The sequence below is a fragment of the Miniopterus schreibersii genome, assembly GCF_964146895.1.
Source record: "Miniopterus schreibersii genome assembly, chromosome: 19".
Lineage (NCBI taxonomy): Eukaryota > Metazoa > Chordata > Mammalia > Chiroptera > Miniopteridae > Miniopterus > Miniopterus schreibersii.
In genome coordinates, this window is record NC_138119.1 from 7,672,780 (window position 1) to 7,696,541 (window position 23,762).

The window sequence follows — 23,762 nt, forward strand, 5'->3', positions numbered from 1 at the left end:
CAGTCTGGCTAATTGGAATTCCACCTCAGCCTGAGTAATAGGCAATTTCTAGGAAGTTACATTATATCTTATTGTGGTAAGTGAAGTCATTTAAAATACCACTACAAGTGACTATAACCTTATTGTTAATTAAATCCTTAAAGCTAAGAATCCTTTTGTAAGAGAAATTCTCACTAAGTACAATAACTCGTAAGCACATATTTTCTATATTTACACCTGTTCTATTTTTGTCTAAGAAAGTCACTCTCCAGTTATATCCTGTCAAAAGGACTTTTCAGTGATCAAAGTGCCTCAAGCAAGTTTCATTTTACAAACCCAAAACCTACGTTCTTCCAATAACAAGTCATTGCTTGTGTTTTTCCCCTGCCTTAATACCTGTTTTGCCTGACAGTCATGGAAATTCTGGAATCAGACAAACCTAGGTCCCCACTGCTACTGCTCACTTGCGCAGGTTATTAACTTCACTGACTTCAGTTTGCTCCACTTTCCCACTATGGAGATAATCATATCTACTTTCTAAAGTTGTGAAAAGAGTTCAATGAAATGATGTCAGTGGAACAATATCTAAAAGAGCCCTTGGCTTATACCAGGGGTTCAATAACTGGTAGCTATGATTATTCACGTGCTACAATGAAAATCTCACCCATATTATTGGTTTATTTATTTTAGTCTCCTGACTTAAGGCCTTCAGCAATTAAATTAAGTTCATAACACCAGGTTTCATAGCGGTAGGCCATGCGGATCTGGGCTACATTTGTCCTCCGGATGTCATTTCCCATAGGGCCTTCCTCTAGGTAGTTGCTGCCCAGGAACTTTGCTTTCTCCTGCAAGAGAAAAGTGAGCGGAATGGTGGTTGTCTCTTTTTACCCTGATATAGACAATAATTACATCCTGTGCAAAGATTCCCCATGGAAAGCACCCATCCAGTGCCTCAGTGTGTGTGGCCTGCTGAGACACAAGTGTATTTTGTTACTCTTGCCCAAAAGGCATGGCCAGAGAAATAGAATAATTCTTTCTAGTCCATGTCTATAGCAACTGCGTGTAGCTTGCGGGATTTTTTTCCACGTGAATTTCCAACTCATTTTTCAATATTCAAGTGACCAGATCTACACTCAGAAGGGCAGCCAGGCAAAGGCAGGTCTACCTCGTGAGAAAGTCCGCATTGCAGAACACTGTTCCTTGCCGTTTCACACATGTCGCAGGTACTCAGCTTGAAGACTTGCGCGGCAATGGCATACTCTTCCATTAGGGGCTCCTTCGGTTGTGTTTTTAAATGAGGCAAAAAGAAAGGAAAGGAATGCATTAAAAGATCGGCATCTTGCACAGAAAGAATAGTGAAATAAATTGATTTAACTTTTAAGTTCTGGGTGGGAAACAACAGCGCACGAAATATGCTTGTATTGCTCACGATTCCATGTGTGTACCTTGGTGAAGTGGAATTGCATTGGGTCGTCTGTAGACAGTGAGATCATTAGCCCTTTCTGGAGGAAATCTAAAAAAGGATTTTTGGCATATTCTAGAAATAAACTGTTGTTACTTAATGGCGACATCGCGATGGGAATCTGGGCTAAGAAAAACAGGTACTGTAACACAGGAGTCTGAAAAGGAAAAGGAAAAAAAAAATTATTTAAGGATGTTGAAAAAGGGATACAAACGGGAAATGTTAAAACTTCACGGTCTGCCTCAAGTTCTAGCTTTCAACGAATGATCACCTGTTCTTTAACTCCCCCAGTGAGGACGAGGAATCATTTTTAATTGTAAATACTATTTAGAATAAAATGACTTGGGATCATCCATTTTCAGAAGCATTGAGTTAGATAGTCTGTCTCTGGCAAAAGACTTCACCTAGAAACATTTATTTTCTCTACAAGGAAGTTCTGACTCACGAGAGGCATTTTAGAACATGCTATAACAAGCGGTCTGGCAAACACTAGCTTCAGGTGAGCCAAGCTGCCTCTGAATTATCCTCTGTTGGAGTTCTAAAATGGAAGCCAGGCCATCTGCAGTAACCCATCTCTGCCACCAACTAGCTGGGTAACCTTGAGCAAGTTCCTCCACTACCCTGGGCCTCTGTAAAATGAATGGCACTAAATAATCTCAAAAACTTTTTCTGTCCTATTTTAATTTGATGTCAATGCTGATAACAACTTGTAACTAGCTCCAATAAAAAGTTACTATTTTTTAAAAATTTTATTTTTCAATAACAGTCTACATTCAATATTATTTTGTATTAGATTCAGATATATAGCACAGTAATTAGACGTTCACATACCTTACAAAGTATTCCTTCCAATATTTTCAGTACCTACCTGGAACCATACATAGTTATTACAATATTATTGACTATATTCTGTACTTTACATCCCCGTGACTATTTTGTGACTGCCAATCTGTACTCCTCAATCCCTTCCCCTTTTCTACCCATCTCCCCAACCTCCCTCCCCTCTGGAAACCACCAGTCTGTTCTCTGTATCTGTGAGTCTTTCCATTTTGATTGTTTAAACTTTTTACTATTAAGAAGAGAGCCTCCGACTCACTTTTTTTAAGTTCAGGCCGTGAGAAATATTGTCCGCTGTCATGAATGCTGTCAGGAGATGGGTGAGTGCGCCAGCTTCCCCACAGTGAGGCCGGAACAGAAACGTATTCATGCCTCGTTCCCTAGGGAAATGGAACTGCTATAGGAATCGCAGGTGACCGACCAGGACCTGGCAACAATTCTGGGCATAGAGGGATTTACAGGAAAATTCGGTAGAAAAATGAACTCTCAGGAAGGTGTTGATATGGGGCATTCAAAGGATTAGGCAAAACCAGCGATTCCGAATCATAATCTTAATTCTCCCTAAAGACATACTTTTGAGAAAGAGGCAGCGGAGGACACGACAGTAGAGAAGACAGTCGGGATTTGAGTACCTGAACAGAAACGTCTCCAGTTTCAGCAGGAAAGTCAACATCATCCTGTCATTTCTCCTACTCACACTTCAGGGAGAAGCTATTTCCAGAAAACCCCATAATAATATTCCTCTATTCTTACTTAGATCCATCAAGAAGGGGGAAAAGGTATGGCGTTTTATAATAAACTGCACAGTGATTACTGTAAATTACTGTAAACGTCCAAAGGAAAAGAATGGTGAATGTTACTGAAGGCTCCAAAATGTCCATTCCTACCCCTAAATAAATGTAAGCAAAGAAACTGAAGAGAACTTTCTGATCTGGGCCGGCTGGGAGCGTCCCAGCAATGCCGTGCAGGCCTGACGCCCGGGCGGCCCGGGCGCGAGGAGAGAGGCGTGCCAACGGCTTGTCCCAGCTCCGGCTCTCGTCTACTTACTTCCTCAGGCTGTTGAGCACCATGATGTTGGCATACATGTAGTAGGCATAGTAAGTGTAAGATGGGTTGCTTCCCGTCGTCCACTCCTGGGGCTTGGGGCTCTTGGAGGAAAACATGTGGCCGCTGTGCTTGGATTCGTCATCGACACTGTCAAAGCCAGTAATCTGTCAGGAAAAGCAAGCCACGCAATGGGCTCAGCCCGACGGCGGGGTCCCAGCCCTCGGACAAACGTTCAGCTCCCAAAGGCAAGGACCCAGCATCAGAGAGAAGCGCCAGGGATCCGTCACGGCCAGGGAGGCGGGCTGGTTCAGGGTCAGCAAGACGAAGGCCGCCAGGGTCATGCTTACGTGCTTGAGGAAGACACTGAGGTCTGGGTGAGCCTGGGGGTTGACCGTGGCTTCAAATACCGGCATGAAAATATTCTCCAGCATCTTCCCAAAGTGTGGAAGGAAATTCTTAGATCGAAACACATCACTAGAGGCAAGAAGGAAGAGAATTTAGGAGGATGGGAAGAGTTTTTAGAACTGATAGTCCCAATGTGAGGGGACCAGGGGGCCAAATGCCATGTTCAGGAAAAGACCTAGTATGTCCCTCCTAGGTCCACTCGGGTTCGCTCTTCTTGGTTACCCATAAAGAGGAATGCAGTTGGGGTTGGGCTTAGGAGGCATCGATTTCTTGCTGGACCGCATGCCCCCATCTCTTCTGCAAATCCTCTGGTGGTAAGAGAAGTGAACCTTCACAGCTAAATCCAGGTAAAACATGAGGAGTGTAGGGATCATAACGTAAAAGGTTCAATGATTTATGTGTTTGGCGTACAAGATGGTGCGCATGGAACATTTATCAAGAACAATTCTGACGTGCTCCAGCCAGGTGCAGTCTAACGAGTTCTTATTATAGCACTCAGTGTGTGCCAGCCATTTTTCTAACTGGCCAGAAATAGTAGCTAATTGAATCCTCATAACAACTCAATAAGTTAAGGACTGTTATTACCTCATTTTAAAGGTTATAAAACCAAGGCAAAAAGAGGTAATGTAACTTGCCCAAGGTCACACAGCTAGTAAGTGGTAGGGCCAAAGCTCAAGCACAGCCAGTGTGAGTCCAGGGTCCATGCTTCTAACCACCATACCTACTGCCCTATTCCAGTCAAAAAGCTACTTTTTTGGCTAAAGAGACAGGATAAAATTCTTCCTTTGTCACAAGGCACATAGAACATGAAGGTAGGTGGCCAGAAAAATATATAAACAAGTAAGTTAGATAAATGCGCAATGACACTGAACATCTCTGAGGGCAATGAGTAATTAGCAGGTGGTAACACCATTGATAAATAATCTTTGATTATGGAGAACTTGAGCACTTGCTGATGAGACGATCCGCAGACAGTATGAGTGGTTCTGATACAAGGAAGCTACATCCCACTGCAGATGACAGTGGGAAAGAATGGCCTGGACACAGGGTGGAAGAGCAGGAGGAAGAGCGTGTATAATAAAATGTATATGGTTCTTATTCCAGCTAAGTTTTAATCATTCTCAGTAAGTTATTTTATGATCTACGTAAAGTCCTGTGTTTTATAAAACAAAACTAAAAAACCTTCTGATTAGAAAACAGAAGTGAAATGATTTTCCTGACTTCTGTCTATGGCCAGGAGTGCTGAACCCAGAGCAAAAAAATCAGGCACCCAGGACCCAGTACTGAGAGCTAATTTCTGTCGAGATACGCAGCACAATTCTTGTTTGTGTAGGGGAGGGGAGGCTTTAGGGTTTCCGATGGGCAGGTACATACTAGATCCTGGGGACCTGGATCATCCACGTCATGTTGGGGCAGTAGATGCGGTTGCGGACGAACCAGGTGGAGAGTTTGCGCCACTCATCAGGGCTGCGGCCGTAGATTGACAGGCGGGGCTCGGCGTGCTGGTACTTGGCCTCCACTAGGTCTGCACCCACCTCCTGCAAAGCCAAGAGAGGAGTCCAAAGCCAGGCATTCCCACAAGTAAATCAGGGGTCTAAGCCTGTGGGGTCTAGGATCAGGAGATGGGTACTTAAGAAGAACAGAGGAAATCTGAGAGGAAGTTGGAAAATTATCAAGGTTAAGATCTAAAGGGACAGAGTTGAGGGGAATCTTGTGCAGGTAAAAGACTGATAGGATATTATGGAATCTAGAAAGTGAAAAAGTCAAACTAAGCAAGATGAGATATCCAAGGCACCTGCAAAAGAAATTCAACTTTTCATAGACCCCCTACCTCCCAAAACACACACCTCCCAACTCCACATGTCATTCCTGCTCCCTAAAGCTCAGGCATCTTGAAGATGAGGGCGGATTCCAACCCCACCTCTTCCCAAACTTGCAACTCCCAGAGCCTGAGAGATCCAGGTCCTTAATCCCAAAGCCACACCTTTAGCTTCTCTACCCTAGGAACAGAGGTCTTCTAAAATCATGACAGTGGACCTTCCAGAAGGAATTCTTATGTTCACTTGTGTAGTGCTTGGTTCCAAGGATAGCACGCTTCCTCTCTCCCTGCCTTCCTTCCTCTCTCTCCTCTCTTTCCTTCCTCTCTCCCTCCCCCTCCCCAAGAACCAGGCCAGGTACCATAGATCTGGTGGTTCCTCCTCACCTTGATGATAGTGGCAAAATATTCCCCATCAATGTAATTGTCTGTCTTCAGGTAGAGGTCCCGCAGCTCACTTGCTCCTACAGGATTGTATTTGTCATTGAACTTATCAAAACGCTGGAAGGTCTGGCGGCCCTGAGTCAGGAAACAGGAACACAAGTGTATCGTTACCAGAGCCGCCTGGACACACAGAGCTAGGGAATGGCCACGAGGCACAGGGGCCAGGGAGCAAGGGAAGGGGCCGGGCTCCAAAAATGGAATCTGGGACAGCTGACGAGTGAATGAACTTCAATCTGCGGTGCTTTCAGTCAGCATGGTGAGCCAATGTGGCTCTGGGAAGGGAGGGTCTGTAGGAGAAAGGCCCGTTGGGTTCTTCAGTGTTGGAGAAACTGACATTATCTTTTCAACCTACAGCATGAACATCCAGAGAATCAACAGTCAGGTCGTAGGGATGCATTTTTAATTTAGCAAAAAGTTCCTTTAGGGTCAGATTTTTCTCCTTGGTGCTATAGACCACTCTGTCAGCGTCAACTTGGTAAGATTTCTTGATAAAGCGCAGAAGGTGTTTCTGGTTCATGCAGGCAGCTGCGTGGATGTGGGTGTCCACCTGTGCGTACATTCAGAGAGAGAAAAACCAACATCAGCCTTCGTTAGACGGCTCCATTAGAAGCTATGGTGCTGCAGATCCCACTGTGGTGGGAGGAAGGCATAATAAGTAACAGGGTTGTGGCCTGACAGCTGGTAGGAAAGGCCCAGCGAAAAACAAAACACAAAACGCAAAAAACCCCAACCAAACAGGACACCCGTAGCACTTCTCTCTGTCCTTGCAAGGATGTGAGAGGTTAGGCTGGATGCGATAATAATGCCTGCTTCTCTTGGATAACTGTACATCCAATTTACATTTGATCCGCACAAACCTCTTGGGGATCGTTCTCTACCCCTGAGTCACGTCTAAAGGTGAAGTAGCTACCACAGTTTTCAGCCCCCAAAGAGAAAGGGTTGAAATTATGAAGCCATGGCACAGCGACAGCACGTATGAGTTAGATGTTTTTATAACTACAATTTTATAAGCTGAAGGTTTGATAGATTATTTTCCCAAAGTCATACAGGTGGCTGAGCCAGGATTTGGTCCCGAATCTCTGCTCACATATTTCCTATTCCCACTTCCTGCAACCGCTTAAATGGTCAGAACACATCCTGGAAGTGTTTCTAGTTGATGAGTTTTCCACAGTCGTTAGCTCATTGTGTCCACAATCCTTTTGTGAGCAGATACACTTGCCAATTAGGAAGATGAAACTCAGAAATATTCAATCCCTTCTCCCAGTGTCCTACGGTCAGGAAGCAGAAGAAAGAAGGCCTAGAGTGGAGATCTTTCAGATTCCAGAAGAGTAAGTTTTGAGGTTTTATTTGCTTTTGTTATTTTTGTTGTTGAGGATTATAATTTTTTATGGCAAGAGTGTGGTAAACCTTTCCACATGGAAACCCATACAATGGCTTTTAACCTTTTAGATGTCATCTGTGTGCTTCCACCGAGTCTGCAGAAATCTTACATTAATCAGAAAGATAGTATCTTTCTTGTCCTGCTCAAGAAATGCTAATTGGGTTAGTATTTTCCCCCAGGAATGATCTCTGAGCAGAGACATGCTCACCTTCCTGCAGTTGTAAAAATCCCGGTGGGGGTTGTTCTTCAGCTCCTTTAACTCATCCATCTCGTTGAGCATCTCATGGACCTGGAACTTGGAGGAGAGGAACTTCAGGCGCCGGTGGGTATAGGTCTTTCTGTGAAAAATTAAACCACATGATTCTAAAAAAATTCCAGGCATTCAAGGAAAGTAGTCACAATTTCAAAACCATCAAGACCCTCAACGACTACAGGAAACAGTTATTAGAGCAAATATTTCGGTTTACCCTGGGTTCCCAGGGCTTAATCTTTTCAACATTGGACACGGTAATGAGGGAGGACTTGGGAAGGCATTTCAGAGCCAGGGGAGACCGTGTGGCTCAAGGTGAAGACCCTGGCTTTGGAGTTGGCAGCTTCGGGCTTGCATCCTGGCTCAGTCAGCTGTGTGACTTTGGGCAAATTGCTTAACTCATCAAAGTCTCAGCCTATACAAGTGGAATTAGAAAAATGCCCACTTCGTAGAACAATTCCAAGTATGAGAAATCACCTGCATGGAGGGTCTAACACAGTATTTAAACATCATAAGCGCTTAATACACACTTATTTTTACTATCAGTAGTTGAAGTAGTAGGTCAGGTCCCACTAAACACTTACACAGGTCCCTGGGCAATCAAAGCAAGTAAAAAATTCATATCATCTACGAAGGAGTCCAGGTTGGGGTAAGGAAGCGGCTTTGGCTCATCTTTGCTGGCTGCGGCCTCGTTGGCGTAGATGTAGACTACACCGTCCTTCATTTTGAGGTGATAGCCCAGGTTTTCTGGGAGGTTGTCTGTTCGGAAGGGGTCTTCTCCCTTCTTCACAGGAGGGGTAAAGACTTTCAATAAAACACAGAGTAATATATCAGCACACATGATGAATCACCACATTAAAATGACCAGAATACGAAATACTGTGAAATCTCATCCGTTTGGAATCCTGTACACAGTAGGTTGTCATTATCCAGAGCTGAGCTAAAGTTTATTTTTACATTATTGTTCAAAGGTGACTAAATGAATAGTATAAAATAACTATAATATTGTATCTAGTGTAAAAATAATTTTCAAGATCTTTAGAAGTACTTTTTACATAATTGATATATAACTTACAAACAATTTTAATTATTTACTAAAGTTGGTTATCAAAAGCTTCCTGTTTAGAGCATTTTATTAGCTTATGAGATAATTACATAGAAATAAAAGTAAAACTACAGTTAGAAAGTAGAGTTTGGGTCTTTTCCTTATGTAAACCAACCTTCTCTATCAGTCTTAATTTAGAGAGGTTATTTTTTAATAGACTTAATTATTAGAGCAGTTTTAGGTTCACAGCAAAACTGAGCACCAAGTACAGAGCTCCCATGTACCCCTGTCCCTGCCTCCTATGTGCACAGAGCTCAACTATCAACATCCTCCACCAAAGAGGTACATTTGTTACAATCAATGGACCTACACCGACATTCATTATCACCCAAAGTCTATACACTCTTGGAGTTGTACATTCTATGGGTTTGGACAAATGTATAATGACACATATCCACCCTTATAGTATCGCAGAATAGCCTCACTGCCCTAAAAATCCTTTGTGCTCCATCTAGAGGGGTTTAATATAAGTGGAAACATAAAATAAATTTTTCTTGCAAGGATTACAATTCTTATTGCAGTTGTATTTCCCACTTTTTAAAGCACATAAGGTTTCTGCTAAAGGAATTAAGAAGGGATTATATGGATGAATGACCCCTTCTTTCCACTGCTCCAGTTTCAACCTAAGAAAGCCAAGAACAAAGTCCACACTGTTGCAACCTTGAAAGCACCCACCCGACCAGGGCTGGGATGGAACCTGCAACCCAGGTGCGTGCCCTTGACCGGGAATTGAACCCTGGACCCTCCGGTGCTTGGGCCGATGCTCCAATCACTGAGCCACACCCATCAGGGCGTGACTGATATTTTTAGACTGGATTATTTATAATCTAGGGGTATATTTAATAGTTAGTAGTTGAACCTAAAGATATATTCCATACATTGTAGAAGAGACTTACTTACCGGGATAGACGTTCTCATTTGCTACCCAAGGCTCCCCCTCAATGCTCCGCAAGTACTTGGAGGGGGTTTTGGGGAACCTCTGGAAGGACTTCTGCATGTACTTCTCTCGTATACACAGTGCCCGATACAGGCCCTTACATACCATTTCAAAATCTTCAACTGTAACCTGCCAAGAACGTGTCAGGATATCAGAATCGCTCCTGGGAAAATCCGAGAAGTGGGTAAAGCTTGTCGTGGGCACCTCCCAGCTGACCTGCGTGTTGCTGAGCTCACCTGCCCACGCGGCTGCTTCCTAACGGACTTGGGCCCTGGGTCTCCCTCCAGCGACAGGTCCTAACGTTTTTCTCACCCTTCGGTTTCTACCCAAACTCACCTGTCGGACGAGTCTTTCCTTCCTGCCCTGTGCCTGTTTTTGGTTTCTGGCTAGATAACAGGTCTGCTTCCACTGGCGTGCTTGTCTTGCCACCTAATGGGCCACCCGCCTGTCAGCTCCTCACGGACAAGAGCTAGATCTTTTTCACTACCGTGTCCCCAGCGCTTAGCACACGATGCCTAGCTCAGTAAGGTGCTCGGTAAGGACCGATGGAACGGGATCAGTTGTTACCAGGGGTTGGTGGCCCTCAGAACTTAGCCCCGGTTCCCCTTTACCTCTCTGTTCAGTGAACAGGGTGAAGACTGATTCGGGTACAGACTAGGCCCAGGGGGACTGTCGCTCCGCAGCTCAGCCACATGCACGCACCAGGGAGAGCAACACACTCGGCTCTTCAAAGACTCCAGGCCAAGGTTTCAGGAGCCCCAGGCTTTCGCAGGGGGGCAGCCTCTCCCCGACTCCTGTGAACACTGTCCGTCCTCCCACCGTCTTCCCTTTTATTCCTGTTTTCATTTCTACCAAGCACAGAGGTATCAAGCTTGTCTCCTCGTTTTCATGGTTGTTTTTTTTTTTAACTCTGCAGTTCTCCAAACTTCACTTACCATGTCACTACTAAACATTTTATTTCAGTTATTTAGCATCTAACCCCCCTGCCATTTGCAGAGCACCCTTGTTGTTGTACAGAAAACAAATATACAACAATAGTGGTCATGACACTGCGCTGTCACTTTTAAACATCTCAGGACCAACCCTAAGTGGGTCAGTTACAGAGAAAGGACTGGTCATGGGAACTCTATTTGGAGCACAGACTGATGACTGAACAGCAGTTTCATCAATACGGTGCTGATTCTGCACGTCCACGTGGCAGAGATTAATTAACCGACCAACTGTTCTGGGTAGAACGGGCAGGTCAAGTTGTTTGTGACTTGAGCTTACTGTCCCTGTGGCATCCTGGAGCTCGTTCCAAGCAATACTCTATTATGTAAGCGTCTGCAATGAAACCCGAGAGGACAGTTGGTCTAACGCAATAGCCCCATTAGAATTTTCTCACCTCTCTCATCTCCCTCCCTTTTTTGGGTCTCTCTGCTCTAGGTCGCCCTGGGCCCATCCTTTCCCAGGAGCCCCCAGTGCCTCCTGGAGGCTCCCTCTCCTGCTTTGTGACGCCCTCAGTGAGACGAATCCACCAGCTGGTGGCTTGGGTCTTTGGCCCCAATCTGTCCACTGTACTGTGTGACACATACACTGCTCTCTGCTGCATACTCCCCGTGTGCAGGAAATGAGATAAACACGGAGAAATTACGGGGGGCGATGAAAGGGAGACAGAAAGACAAGTCGTGGCACGTTGGCGTTGAAAGGCAATCATGTGTCACAAAGAGCAGGTGAGTGTCTTCCCAGCAGTTACAAGGGGGGGGGGGCAAGGAGCAACTCACCCCAGAGGCGTAGTCCCCGGTGATCTGCACTCTCTGAAAGTCGGGCACGGTCTGGTAGGTAGGAGATGAAGAGATGTACTCGTCAATGTGGGACATTTTGGTGGAAGATGTTTCACTTTGTGGGATGGACAGATTAATAGTCTTCCGTCCGAAGAAACGCTTTTTTCTGGATTTGAGATGAAAAAAATAAAATAAAATAATAAAATAAAATAAAATGATTGATCTTTGTCTCTATTGGAAGTTTCATTGTGATAAATCAATGTTTCACTATACAATTTCGAGAACAAAGAGTGAAAATTAAAATGTGGGTTGGGTGTCAGAAAGAGACCCAACCCTATCGGGGCAGCCATCCCATGACAGTGTTCCCTTCCTCCTGGCAGTGGGCCTGAGGGAACGTACTAGAAGGCTTTCATCACGACAGTTCCTCACAGGTGCCCACTCCTAGCAGAACAGGCAGGCTGGGGCCTGCAAGAAGCACAGGTGATGTCAGCTACTCCCCGGGCCATTCTGTGCATATTCCTTCAGTTCCGTGAACTTCTGTCTCCCACTTGCACAACAATCATGTGACAACGCCCGCCTCATTCTGTAAGATGTTGTGTCTATAAAATGCCTAGCACAATACCTGGAACTTGTAAGTTGTTTAATCAATATTACTTCTTCAAAGCAACAAGTGCTTATTGTGTTTTTACTTTTGACCCAAGCCTGATGTTTTCTTCCCTTAAAGACATAAAACCAAGAGGAAGACAGTAGAACGATCCTCTCTCCGTGAAGCTGGAGGTGGGCGGGTAGGGAGAGTGCTGTGAGGAGGGGGCTGCAGGTGAGCGGTTGACACAGGTCTGAGGGCTACATCGGGGCAGATACTGCGCAGGTCAAAAGGGAAAACGAACAGATTTGTGGAGAAGGGTCTCTGAAGGTTGTCGAGGGGCAGCAATTCTGCATCATAAGCATAGGATGGGCAGGGCACGGGGCAGAAATGGAGGGCCGTGTTCCTGGGTCCCGGGGGAGGTCCACCTTGCTGGAGGGCAGGGCACGAAGGCTGCTGAGGTTGGGGTCTGAGCGTGAGGCTCCGGAGCCCATCAAGCTAAGCTGAGTGTGTGCCCAGCAGCCATCAGCCCACTTTGGTTTGGAACAAGTGCGCAGGAGCTCATGTCCCCCTGCTCGGGTGGACAGGACGCCTTCAGCTAAAGGGACTTGTGACTGCGGGCAGGAGGCCACTGTTTTCTTCCTTTTTAGTCATTGTTACCTTGCCTTAGTGTATATAAAGGGGAAGGGGGAAGAATTTTTAATTTTCTGGCCAAGTTCTTCCTCTGAGTTTACTCATCACTGAGGCCCACGGAACCATCTGCCCTGACATTTCCCCCCTTCTGTGTCAGTATCCCCGACACCACTCACCTCTTGCCTGCGGTGGCCGTGGACAGAGACTCCAGGTGGAATATGTGCGCTTGCATTTCAAGATGGGAAATTGGGCAGTTTTCATCCACGTCAAAGGGGGAAATCTCCTGCCGGCCCCCCTCATCTTTGACTTCAGAGGCAAACACTTTTTCAGCGAAGCTACGCAGGGCCTCGTCCATTTCTACAAGAGGGGTTCACATGTTAGTGCTAGGCCCTTTCCCAGAAGCCGTCGAGGGTTTCTGCTCTGTGAAAGGTACGGTGCTAAGGACTTCCCCGGGTGTAGGGCTCCCCTGCTCTCTGACCAGTGTCCCAGAAACGTGACGGGAGTCGATACCCGCTCTCTCTTTAGGGGCTTAGTGTGGGTAGCTTGGAAATCCATTCTCAGAAACACAGGTCAGATTCTTACAACACATTTGAGGAGGGTCCTAAAGATGGGTCTGGGCTCTTGCAGGACCAGCACTTAATGTCAGGTCACCTTATCTGGCAGGGCTAAGTCTGATATCATAGTAACCAGGCAGCACAGTCCTTCAGTTAGATTGGTGAGGGTTTTTTTTTTTTTTGGGTGACTTTGAAGATGTACACAGGATTGTTGGTCCTTGGAGTTTTTCTTCCTAAAGAGAACCAGTGATATAAGTACTTATGGAAAAACAAAAGTGTACTTTAGGGCCCTTCTCCCTCATAGGATAGATATTGTGTTTCTCTTACACATCAAAACCTCATTTGTTTTTCCCCCCAAATCCTGACAACTTGGGGATATGCTGGTGAAGGGGGAAGGGGACCACTAAAGTTTACTACCTAGTGTTTGAAGTCCCACTTCTGTGAGACATGTGGCTTCCATAATGAGTGAGCTCTTACTTTTACATGCTTTCATTTTTCTATTCTTAACACGGGTAGAAGGGTGTTTAGCTTGGCAACCAACAACCCCAAGACTCTCAGGATATAAGAATGGGTGGTGATGGCCCTCAAGTATTCCACTGTATTTTCCAGATACCCAATTATTTCCATCTGAAGAGTCATTACCTCTGATACTTCTAAACATCTCTTGTTTTTTCCAGCAAAACACAGGCAGCAAATAATGGAAATGGCAACCAGCTCTTTGGAGCGACAGAAGAAGACAGACACATTCTTCACATGATGACAAAGCAAAGTGCATGCAAAGAGAAAACTGCCCCCACTCCTGCCCCATCAACGTCTGTACAGATCTCCAAAATGCCACATTTTCAATTCTAACCTAAGGAAGTGTAACGTGTTCAAGTCTCGGTTCTGCACTTACCAGCTCCATCACTGTCCTCTGCCTCAGTTTCCTTCTCTGTACAGCGAGAATACTAATGCCTACCCAAGCTCACTCACAAGGCTGTCGCGACCCGAGGTGAGATAATGTACGTGGAAATGCTTTCAGATCACATCACTGAATGATGTGATCTGGCAGCCTTGGTCAGACAGATAGATAGTATTCTGGATTAACTTTGGGCTACTAAGGAAACGACAAATGATGTGACTTAGTACAGGCAGAAGGGCGCATTGGAAATGACAGTAACTGATTCGTAACTTCACCAGCACTGACAGCCAGTCAGCCGGTGTTCAAAGCCTGCTTGTCACAGCCGAGTAACAAAGAGGCCCGGTATGTCGGCTGAACTTCGCGCATCTATTTGTTTCGTTAAACTCAAGCTCCTCCTGAAACTAAAAAGCATCTTTGGGTGCTCCGAGTCGTTCTTTGGCGAGCACCACGATCCATGAAGGAAGAAATAAAACATTAAGTAGGTGCCTTGAGGGCCCGAGAATGCCTCCCCGCCCCGCTGGCTGTAGCGTCCCTCCCTGAGCGGCACAGGCGAGCACATGCACTGCCCGGGCGAGAGGCAAGCAGGCGTCGGGCGGGGCTCCATGCACCACGAGGGGCCGGTGGGGGGAGCCAGCTGGCTACGGGGACGGGGTGAAGGAAGGTGAAGGTGAGAGGCTGCAGGGCCGGCTCTGCGGCGATGCGCTGGAGGCTTCAGGAAGGACAGGGTGACGCAGCCGCCCAGGCACCTGCTCCTGGCCGCTGGAGACCCGGCTCTTCCAGGGCAATCCTTTTCTGGGATCATGCATATCTGCTCCTTTCCTATTTTTAACCATTTTTGTTTTTACTAAGCTCGCCTCTCCCTAAGCCACTGCAGGCCGTTGAAAAGCAGAAGCTCCACTCTGAAGAAGTAGTTTCCACGTGGCCAGAAATTCTACGGTTGGTTGTTTCTTCCACGGAATCAGCCAGTAGTTCTGATTTCCTGTAACCACAGCTGAAACGGGACTCGAAACCCGAGGGCTCTGCCTTTGGGGAGCACTGCAGGGAGCGGTGGCGCTTGTGGAAAGGAAGGAGCGAGACTGGCGCTTAGGAAGAGGAGTAGATGAGCTCTGGCGACGACCTGAATCCCTGGACTAAAGGACAGGTGGCGCCCACGGGCCCGGCGAGATCGTCCCTGAGGCGGAGGGGCTGGAGCGTCCGAGCGGAACCCTCCTGAGGGCAGGACATCGACGTTCAGACAGAGGACAGGCAGGAGGACAGAAACACGGCCAGAGGGCGAAGCGGGAAGGACGCGGGACCAGGGGTGGGGAAAAGCGTCTGTGACCGCTGGGCGGCCTTGGGCAAACCACGCGATCGCTGGGAGCCTCGGTGTTCACCATCATAAAAGGCGAACGTTAATAATAATGTCAACTTCGGAGAAATGTTATAAAGATTAAACAAAACCAGAGTACTATTGAATGGAAACTGTAACTGAAAAATAATGATTAAATAAGAGCTAGTTTAAAAACTCCACAGTCTTAGGCAGAAGTTGGGGAGCATTATTATTAACGTAGGAAGTGCAAGACTCAAGAAAGAAAGATCATGCTCGCTGTCCACCCAGCAGATCCAGAAGAGCATGCTTATTTCTCAGCAGCGCTTCGTCAGCGGAGGAAAGGCAGGCTGGAGGCCTTTCACTGCCCACGTCGCATCACAGAGGAACTCGGAGGCAGACCCACCAACAGTCAGCTAAAGGGCAATTTCAGCTGGAGAGGAACATACATGTAAAGGTACAGTTTCATCCGAAACGGGTTTTTATTTTATCTGGGCACAAAAATTCACCTCGTTATTTTTTGCATTGAAGTTGAGGGTTTACTAAAGCCAGACTCGATAGATCCCCCTGGATAACTTATGTGTAAAGGAGATTATTTTACTTCAAATTTTCAAATGGATGTCCCATGAGATTCTTAAAAAATGGATTTTATTTATTTATTTGGAGTCTGGAAAGTCCATGAGCTCATTTGCTATGCTGTGGGATATGTCTGGTCATTATGAAGCTTTGCTGGCTTTCAAGATATCATTTAATAAACACTGCTGAAAAACACCCATGTTTCTGAATGATGGAATAGTATCTTTTAAAAATTGATACTTTGGCAAACGGAGGGAAAAATAGTCCAATATACTTACGTTTTTCTTCAGCTGTATGAAGCAAAATAAAACAAGATAAAACATATGAACAACTTTCAGAAATCACAGTGGCTATTAATTAGGGCTTTGGAATAAAAATACGTAGATTGGTACAAAAGGGGTGGGTGGAATGCGTGGTTACAGCTCATTCTTCCACTGACCTTCAGTTTGCTGCCATTAGAAAACCCTGGGAACATAGTCCTTATACGTCTCTTCATTTTCTCTCCCTTTCCAATGTCTCTTTAAATTTGTTTATAATCTCAAAGAGGTATTCTTTGTAAAAATGTGATTTGAGAGAAAAACTGATCAAGAGGATTGGAAACTCTTATATGATGCTAGTAGTAGGTAAACTAAAACAACAGCTCATTTGGTAAACAATTGAGTGACATCTACCAATGATTTCTGAGAGTCTATCCTATTAAAATAATCCGTCAACATGGAAAAAGCTTTAGGTGCAAATATCACTCTCAGAGCATATTTATACTTACAAAAAATTGTAAAGAACTCAAGGGTTTAGGTAAGAAACTTAGAATATTATACAGCCATTTAAAATGATGTTTAGGCCGTGGCTGGGTAGCTCAGTTGGTTAGAGTGTCGTCCGTAGGCCAAGGTTGCAGGTTCCATCCCTGGTCAGGGCACATGCAAGAAGCAACCAATGATGCATAAGTAAGTGGAACGACAAATCAGTGTGTGTCTCTCTCTCTTCCTCTTTCTCTAAATCAATTTTTAAAATGATGCTTAGAAAGGGTTTGGAGGAACACGGTAAATGATTGTTAGAATGGTAAACAACAAAAAAAATAGGCACAATATAAAGTGACATGTAATATAATCACAATTGTGGTGTTTAAATCTTTACATTTGCCAAGAAAAATAGATTGAAAAGAAAAAGACTAACGTATTAAAAGTGGTATCTTTGGATGATGGGACTTTGGTGGTTGTTTTTTCTTGTTACTACTTTCCTAAATTTTCCAATTTCTCTAAATGAGTGTTTATTACTTTTATTTTCAGTGCAATTTCTTTTTATTTCATGTGAAACATGTATTACCTTATAATTAAAAAGGCTTATAACTTATTATTTTAAAAATTACTCTATGTACAAACTTGGATTGACCCATCCGACTACACTGATTGGATTAATATTTCCATTATGATCCTGATTTCCAGCTAATACTGTAACTAGAGACATTGTATAGACCCTTCTCGGAAGTGTGGCAGCACAGGTCTTGTTTAATAGCAGAATAGACATTAAATATCTTATACAGTTTTCTACTGGGATCATCAAGGTTGCTATTAAATGATAGTTTTAGAAAATTACCTCCCTCCCAAAGCTAAAAAACCCCACAACCACCCAAAACCTGAAAACCTTGTCTTGCCTCTTCCTGAAATGTATTATTAAGGCTACTATAAATCCTAAATAAAGGACCACCAGAGCTGATGTGATAGTTAAAGGAATGGTTGCCTATTAAAAGAACTGTGCTCTCCAAACATTTCTGCACACCTACCTGTAAGTTTCAACAGAGGCATTGTTGCTGGGATCCTTGATTCTAGGATAGCACAGTAGAAAGGAAGAGAGAGGAGAATGTGGGAGGACTGGCCGATACTATAAAGTACCCTGACTTTTATTTTATTTTTTTGCTTTGCCCCTGTAATCTGACCCTTCTCTGCTAAAAGGAGAGATGAGCTTTAGACCTATTTATAGCTTTAGGCAATTGACAGTGAAAAGCATGTGAAGCTTTAAATCTTTACTCTGGAATTTTAGAAAAGGTATCTGTGGTAGGCCAGGAATTGCACTTCAGCACTCTAAATCTTCCTACAGATTGAATTCTCTTCATGTGCAGTTTTCTTGTATGAGTTGACCCTAGTGAAATACAGTGACGTCTTCCAGGCTTCTGGGAAGTCAACGTCCTCAGACTTTCAGCGATGAGAAGAGCTTTCTGTGGTTGGTGAATATGCTGGTATATTTATCAAGCTCTCAACACACACGCGCGCGCGCGCACACACACACACACACACACACACACACACACACACACACACTTTCATAGAAATACCCCTGACTTAGCAGAAATTCACCGGACAGAATTTATTTAATGAATGAACTAGTAACTTACTTCAAACCTCACTGAAACTCAACTGCCATCAACAGTACTCTATACCCCTGCTCTCTATATTGTTATAAAAGGAATAATACCTTTCTTTTGTATAATGCTTTACAGTTTACAAATCACTTTGCAAACATTATTTATTTGTCTCTAATTACAATCTTGTAAGGTAAGTAATACCTTATTCCTGCCTCCCAAATAAGAAAACCAGGGCTCTGAGAAGGGAAGCGTCTTGCCCAAAGTCATTGCGCTCATAAGTCACAAAGCCAGGGGTGTCTGGAGAGAAATGTCACACATTTCCCACGATAACACAGTCTTAGTTATGGCTAAATAGGTGATAATTACTGCTCGGTAAAAAAAGACTCAGCAGAATTTATGAATTGTAACAGCTTATGTTTAAGACAGTAGCAACAGGTTGGAACTTAAGATTTGGAACAGTTACGGGCATAGACTGAATTACCTCTTTTTTAAAAATATATATATAATTTTTAAAATTGATTTCAGAGAGAGGAAGGGAGAGAGAGAAGCGCCAATGATGAGAGTCATTGATCGGCTGCCTTCTGCACGCCCCCGACTGGGGATGGAGCCCGCAACCCGGGCATGTGCCCTGACCGGGAATCGAACCGCGATCTCCTGGATCCTAGGTCGATGCTCAACCACTGAGCCACGTCAGCTGGGTTCTTTTTTTTAAATTAACTATTTTCTATTGAAAATTGAAACAGGCCTCTTTGTTGGCAAAAACCGAGTATTTTACTGTTTAGCTTGTCATCATCTTCTTTCAATCAACAATATTGGAACACATTACAAAGTGTTACTAAACCAAAATAAACATATCATTCCTTCCCAACTCCTTTTCATGACATTTCCGCCTGGATTTCCCAATGATATCTACAAATCGGTATATCCAAACCAAACATTTTCCTCCCCAAACCGTCTCCTCCTTATATGTTACCCTTAAACTTTCCCATTCCACCTGTGGCAGATGCCCTAGTTGTCTACTCAAAACTTATTTTCCCAATAGTATAGAGGTTCCTCAGATAATTAAGAATAGGATTGTGATCTAGCAATACCTCTTCTGGGTATTTACCCAAAAAATATGAAGACAATTATTTGTAAAGATAAAAATGAAAAGATCTTAAGAGACTGTTTTCTTGAGAATTCCAGCTGATGTAGTTTAGAAAAAAATAATTGATTATACTATGAGGAGTTTCTAAAACTGCATATATTCTAATATTTTGTTTTTAAAAAATAATTCAGTTATTTGTTTTCCCATAAAATTTGATGCATATTTGATGATTATTATTTTTTTAAAAGAAGCAGTTTCTTGTAATACTCAGTGTTTAGTGCATGGAAATAGACACTCTTGTATGTGGTTGGTAGAAGTTTAAGATTTTAGCCTTTCTGGCAGGAAATCTGGCAATACATTTATCAAAAGCCTTTAAAATACACATATCCATGGATACAATTTCATTTTCACGACTTTATCTTAAGGAAATTATTACACAGGTACTCAAAGATGTATTTCAAGGATGTTAGTTGTAGCCAAACCATTGTAACAGCCAGAAAGCGGGGTGAGCCGACCTGTCATGATGTCGGAGAATATACATGAACACGGGAAGTGCTAAACATTTTATTAAGTGAAAAAGCATATTGCAAAGATGTATACACAATAAAATCTCGTTATTGTAAAAAAAAAAAGGCATTTAATTTATATATCATGATCCATAATGGAAACAGCCTGGGTACCTTACACCAGTGTTCTGTCTGGGTATCAGAGGGCGGCAATTTTTTCTTTTCTTTTGGTTTATTTGTATTTTATATCATGAAGAAGTATTTCTATTGTAAGAAAAAAGCCAAAAAACCAAACTTAAAGTAAAGCAAAACAAGACAAATTCCAGTCCTATTATCATCTACAGTTCTTTTTTATTTATTATTATCTCCTCTCCCTCCCCTCCGCCCCAGAGGCTTTTTAAAAAGCTATCTTTATTGTTGAAAGAATGGCATATGTCCCCCTTTTTCCCCCATTGACCCCCTCCGCCCACACCCACCCCAGCCCCAGGCCTCCGCCACCCTTGTGTCTGTGGGCTACGCATTTATCCTGTAAGTTCTTTGGTTAATCTCCCTGAGATCCCTCGGTCTGTTCCACGCTCCTGTCACTGGATCTATTTTGTTCACCAGCTGATTTTGCCCTTTAGATTCCTCTGCAGGTGAGATCATGTGATACTCGTCTGTCGTTCTTACAGGAACATCCCAGAAACTCCCTGTGATGGGAAAGTCTCCATCTACTCCGCCTTCTGTAACTAAGCCTGCTTTTCTTCAAGCATCAGGATATAATACAAACCAATCTCATTTAATTCTGTTTTTTGCTTTAGTTTTTAGCAAGAGTATTATTTTCTGTGTCTTTAGAAAATTGTTAGACTATTTCAGCCGTAAGTACGTTGTTTGGAGCTAACCCGGGAACCCTACCGTCATTTAGAACACTATTCCAATGGGAAACGTTCAAAGTTGCAAATAACAAATTTACAAACATGGCTTCTGAAAATTTTATTGAATTTATTGGGGAGACATTAGTAAGATTATATAGGTTTCAAGTGACAAACATGTTTTTTTAAAGGGGAGATTTGCGGTATTTCATTGAGCTGGAGATTCCTGTAACCTGGGGTCCTCTGGGAAGATGACACTTAACAGAAATAAGTTGTACACGGATCACTGCTGCCTTTTGTGCAGAAAGCTCTTCTGTTCTGCGGCAGGAGGTCTCCTTCCTGCTGTGAAACCTGCCCCCCCCCCCCCGCCCCCAGTGGCCTGTCACTCATGGTTCCATGGGGCTCCTGGCTGCCCTCAGTATAAACTTCCAGGATTAATCAGTTTACCCGTTACATCGCTTCAGTGGCGGGCGGTCCAGGCCCATTACACCTTCTGGATTGGGAACACAGCCCTCTTGCCAGCAGCAACTGGGGACTCTTTCCTGTCGCCCTGTTAGAGGTGTATCATGCTTATCTCACGCCTGAGGAATGAGTTTTCATTTGGAGGGTAACTGACCCTGTGGAGTTTTATGGTATTTTTCTGGATTCAGCTTTGTCTTCCTGTCAGTAATAATTTCCCATGCACGCCTAAAAATAAGTCAGATTTACAAGACTCAAACTTTTCCACGAGACAAAACTGACTTTATTTCCTGTCTCTGGAATGGAACTGAAATTCAGCAGCTTGCTTTGAACAAAACAACCTGAACTTCAAGTTCTGTGGGAAGAGAGAGGAAGGCATGCTATGGGGTCCACGCCGTAACAGTGCTGGGCTCTGTTCCAAGTTTTTAAAAAACATATTTATTCATTGAATCTTCACTATCGTAGTCTTTTAGGAACTGTTGTTGAGGAACTATTATTATAGAAATTGAGGAACTATTATCTCCATTTACAGTTGAAGAAATTCATGTACAAGAAACTGGTTGGGCCCAGGCCTCCCAGCTAGTAAGTGGCAGAGGCGGGACTGCAGCCCAGGTCCCCGGGCCCTGCTGTGACATGTGCTGCCTCGCTGCTGCTAAGTCGTGTGCGGACCATCACTGCGCCTAGAGGACAGTGGGCTCTGGATGAGACCTGAGGAGGTGATACGGTGATTCCCAGCTTGATAGACGGCTGTAGGAGTAGACTGGTGAAGTCAAGTGGTATTTATATTTCAACTTATGAAATCTTCAAACTAAACCTTGAATGGAAGCCTCGGCGATGAAAGTGGGGCTGCTTCTGTTGGGGGGGGCAAGGGAGGAAGAGCAGAGCCCCACCCACTCAGATTTTCTCAAAAGACATTCCAGGGGCTCTGAGCAGCATGGATTGAAACTAGGAAACCAAAAAGAGCACAGGATCTGAAATCAGGAGACCTGGGTTCAAATCTGAGATAAATCCATCCATTTATAGTGGATTCAGTTTCTCATCCGTAAAACGGATTCCTGTTTTACATGGCTGCTGTGGAGAACTGAATGAGGGGAGGTATGTGAGGGCACTTGGAAACTGCAAAGCACTATTTAAATACTTTGTTTCCACGGAGCCTTGACTTGAAAAGCAGAGGCCCAGGTGACAGTGAGGCATGAGACAGGTTCTGGAGCATCTCGGGTAGCCTTCAGAATTCCCAGAAAAATTGGGAAGGTGTTGACCCTGGGCAGTGTCATGAGGGCGGCTGTTGGAGCACTAGGGTTAGATAAGTTATGTGTCAGAGTAAACAATGTCCTGCTCTGAAACAATCACCAAATTGCAACTAAGAAATTCTGTTTGAGAGAGATCTTAATTGAATATAAGAGATGAATAGGGAAGCACTATCGGGCTCGCTGCTGTATGCCCAGAGCAGCACAGTGGCGAGACACATAATAGGTGCTCAGTAAAAACCCGCTAAACGAACTGGGACAAGAAGTCACAAGGACATTTCACTGAGCCAATGAAACAAATACATTTTGTTAGGGCACGTGGCTGTGCCTCACAGCGGGACCCAAACGTCACAGCATCTACAGAATGATGGGGTGACAGGGGCACAGGCCTTGGTAATTTCAGTTCACATGCCATGCTAGAGTTTCATTTTGGACTTTAATATTAAATGTCAAACTTCTCAAATTTATAAAACGAGCATAAACTGAGATTCCTTGATCTAACTTTCAAAATGTCTTTAAATTTGATTCCACTAATTAAAAAAAATTTTTTTATCAGGGATCTTGGGTCTCAGCTGCAAATGTGAATTGATTTATATTAAGATGTTTTAAAATAACGTGCAGGTTCTCTTTCAGACCTAAATGTCATATGTAATTCATGTACCTCAAGCTCTTACAGAATGTCATCAGTGCCGATTTTATCACTTCCACAGCGGCCATTCTAGAAGACTGCTTCTCCTTCCCCGGATAGTGTTTCAGGCTCCCGCATCTGAAAGCCGGGTAGGCAACTGCTCAGTTCCAACCACGTCTTCCCGTTGGGCATGTAGCTGCCTCTATCTTTAGAAACATTTGATACTAAACTCCAGTGGAGCAGGTGCTCTTTATATGCCTCCTATAAATTCATGGTAATCTCTATTACAAATACAGATTTTAAGGAGAGGCTAAGTTCATTCTTTTAAGCTGAAAATAACACGGGCCCCATCCCCTCCAGTACGTTAATAGATAAACTATTTTGGTGCAAGTGTGAAGTAAATCACGAAGACAAAAAGCCTCCAGATAAGACTGATCGGTTCACTAGGTCGGCTTCCAGCTCACGAACCTGAAACTTTTGTTCCTTTTGGCACCGCAAAGGGTACCTGATACGTGTATTTTGCATGTTCCTAGAGTTCGTTTTCTTTATTAAGGGATGAGACCACATTTCGTTGCCCAGAGTTAAGGCACCACAAGCATACCCTTCCCATCTGGGTACTGGACATTCTCTGTGCCCTGAAGTCATG

General features: G+C 44.1%; 1 protein-coding gene across 6 annotated transcripts; it reads right to left on the reverse strand.

Moving 5' to 3' along the window:
* Nucleotides 1–637: 637 nt before the first annotated feature.
* AMPD1 (adenosine monophosphate deaminase 1) lies at nt 638–17,923 on the reverse strand. Of its 6 annotated transcripts, XM_081120555.1 has the most exons (16): nt 17,756–17,861; nt 15,810–15,836; nt 12,819–12,999; nt 11,427–11,592; nt 9,627–9,792; nt 8,206–8,425; nt 7,580–7,709; nt 6,343–6,537; nt 5,934–6,065; nt 5,105–5,268; nt 3,673–3,799; nt 3,326–3,489; nt 2,538–2,658; nt 1,425–1,598; nt 1,145–1,255; nt 638–824 (listed from the first exon to the last, which is right to left on the reverse strand). In XM_081120555.1, the coding sequence occupies exons 3-16, from the start codon at nt 12,995–12,997 to the stop codon at nt 666–668; spliced, it is 2,208 nt and encodes a 735-aa protein (XP_080976681.1). In that variant the 5' UTR covers nt 12,998–12,999; nt 15,810–15,836; nt 17,756–17,861; the 3' UTR covers nt 638–665. The 6 variants fall into 6 exon arrangements, with proteins under 6 accessions (XP_080976681.1, XP_080976680.1, XP_080976679.1 ...); XM_081120554.1 differs by lacking the exon at nt 15,810–15,836 and having other exon boundaries at nt 17,756–17,923; XM_081120553.1 differs by lacking the exon at nt 15,810–15,836 and having other exon boundaries at nt 17,760–17,844.
* Nucleotides 17,924–23,762: the final 5,839 nt, after the last annotated feature.

Excerpts from the sequence above, each read along its gene's own strand:
- AMPD1 (XM_081120553.1), bottom strand. The coding sequence starts at position 17,781 with ATGCCTCTGTTGAAACTTACAG. Across the intron at positions 7,710-8,205 it reads TTGATTGCCCAGGGACCTGT|AAAGACCTATACCCACCGGC; the intron begins GTAAGTGTTTAG and ends AATTTTTCACAG. Across the intron at positions 6,066-6,342 it reads ATTCTCTGGATGTTCATGCT|GGCCGCCAGACCTTCCAGCG; the intron begins GTAGGTTGAAAA and ends TTCCTGACTCAG.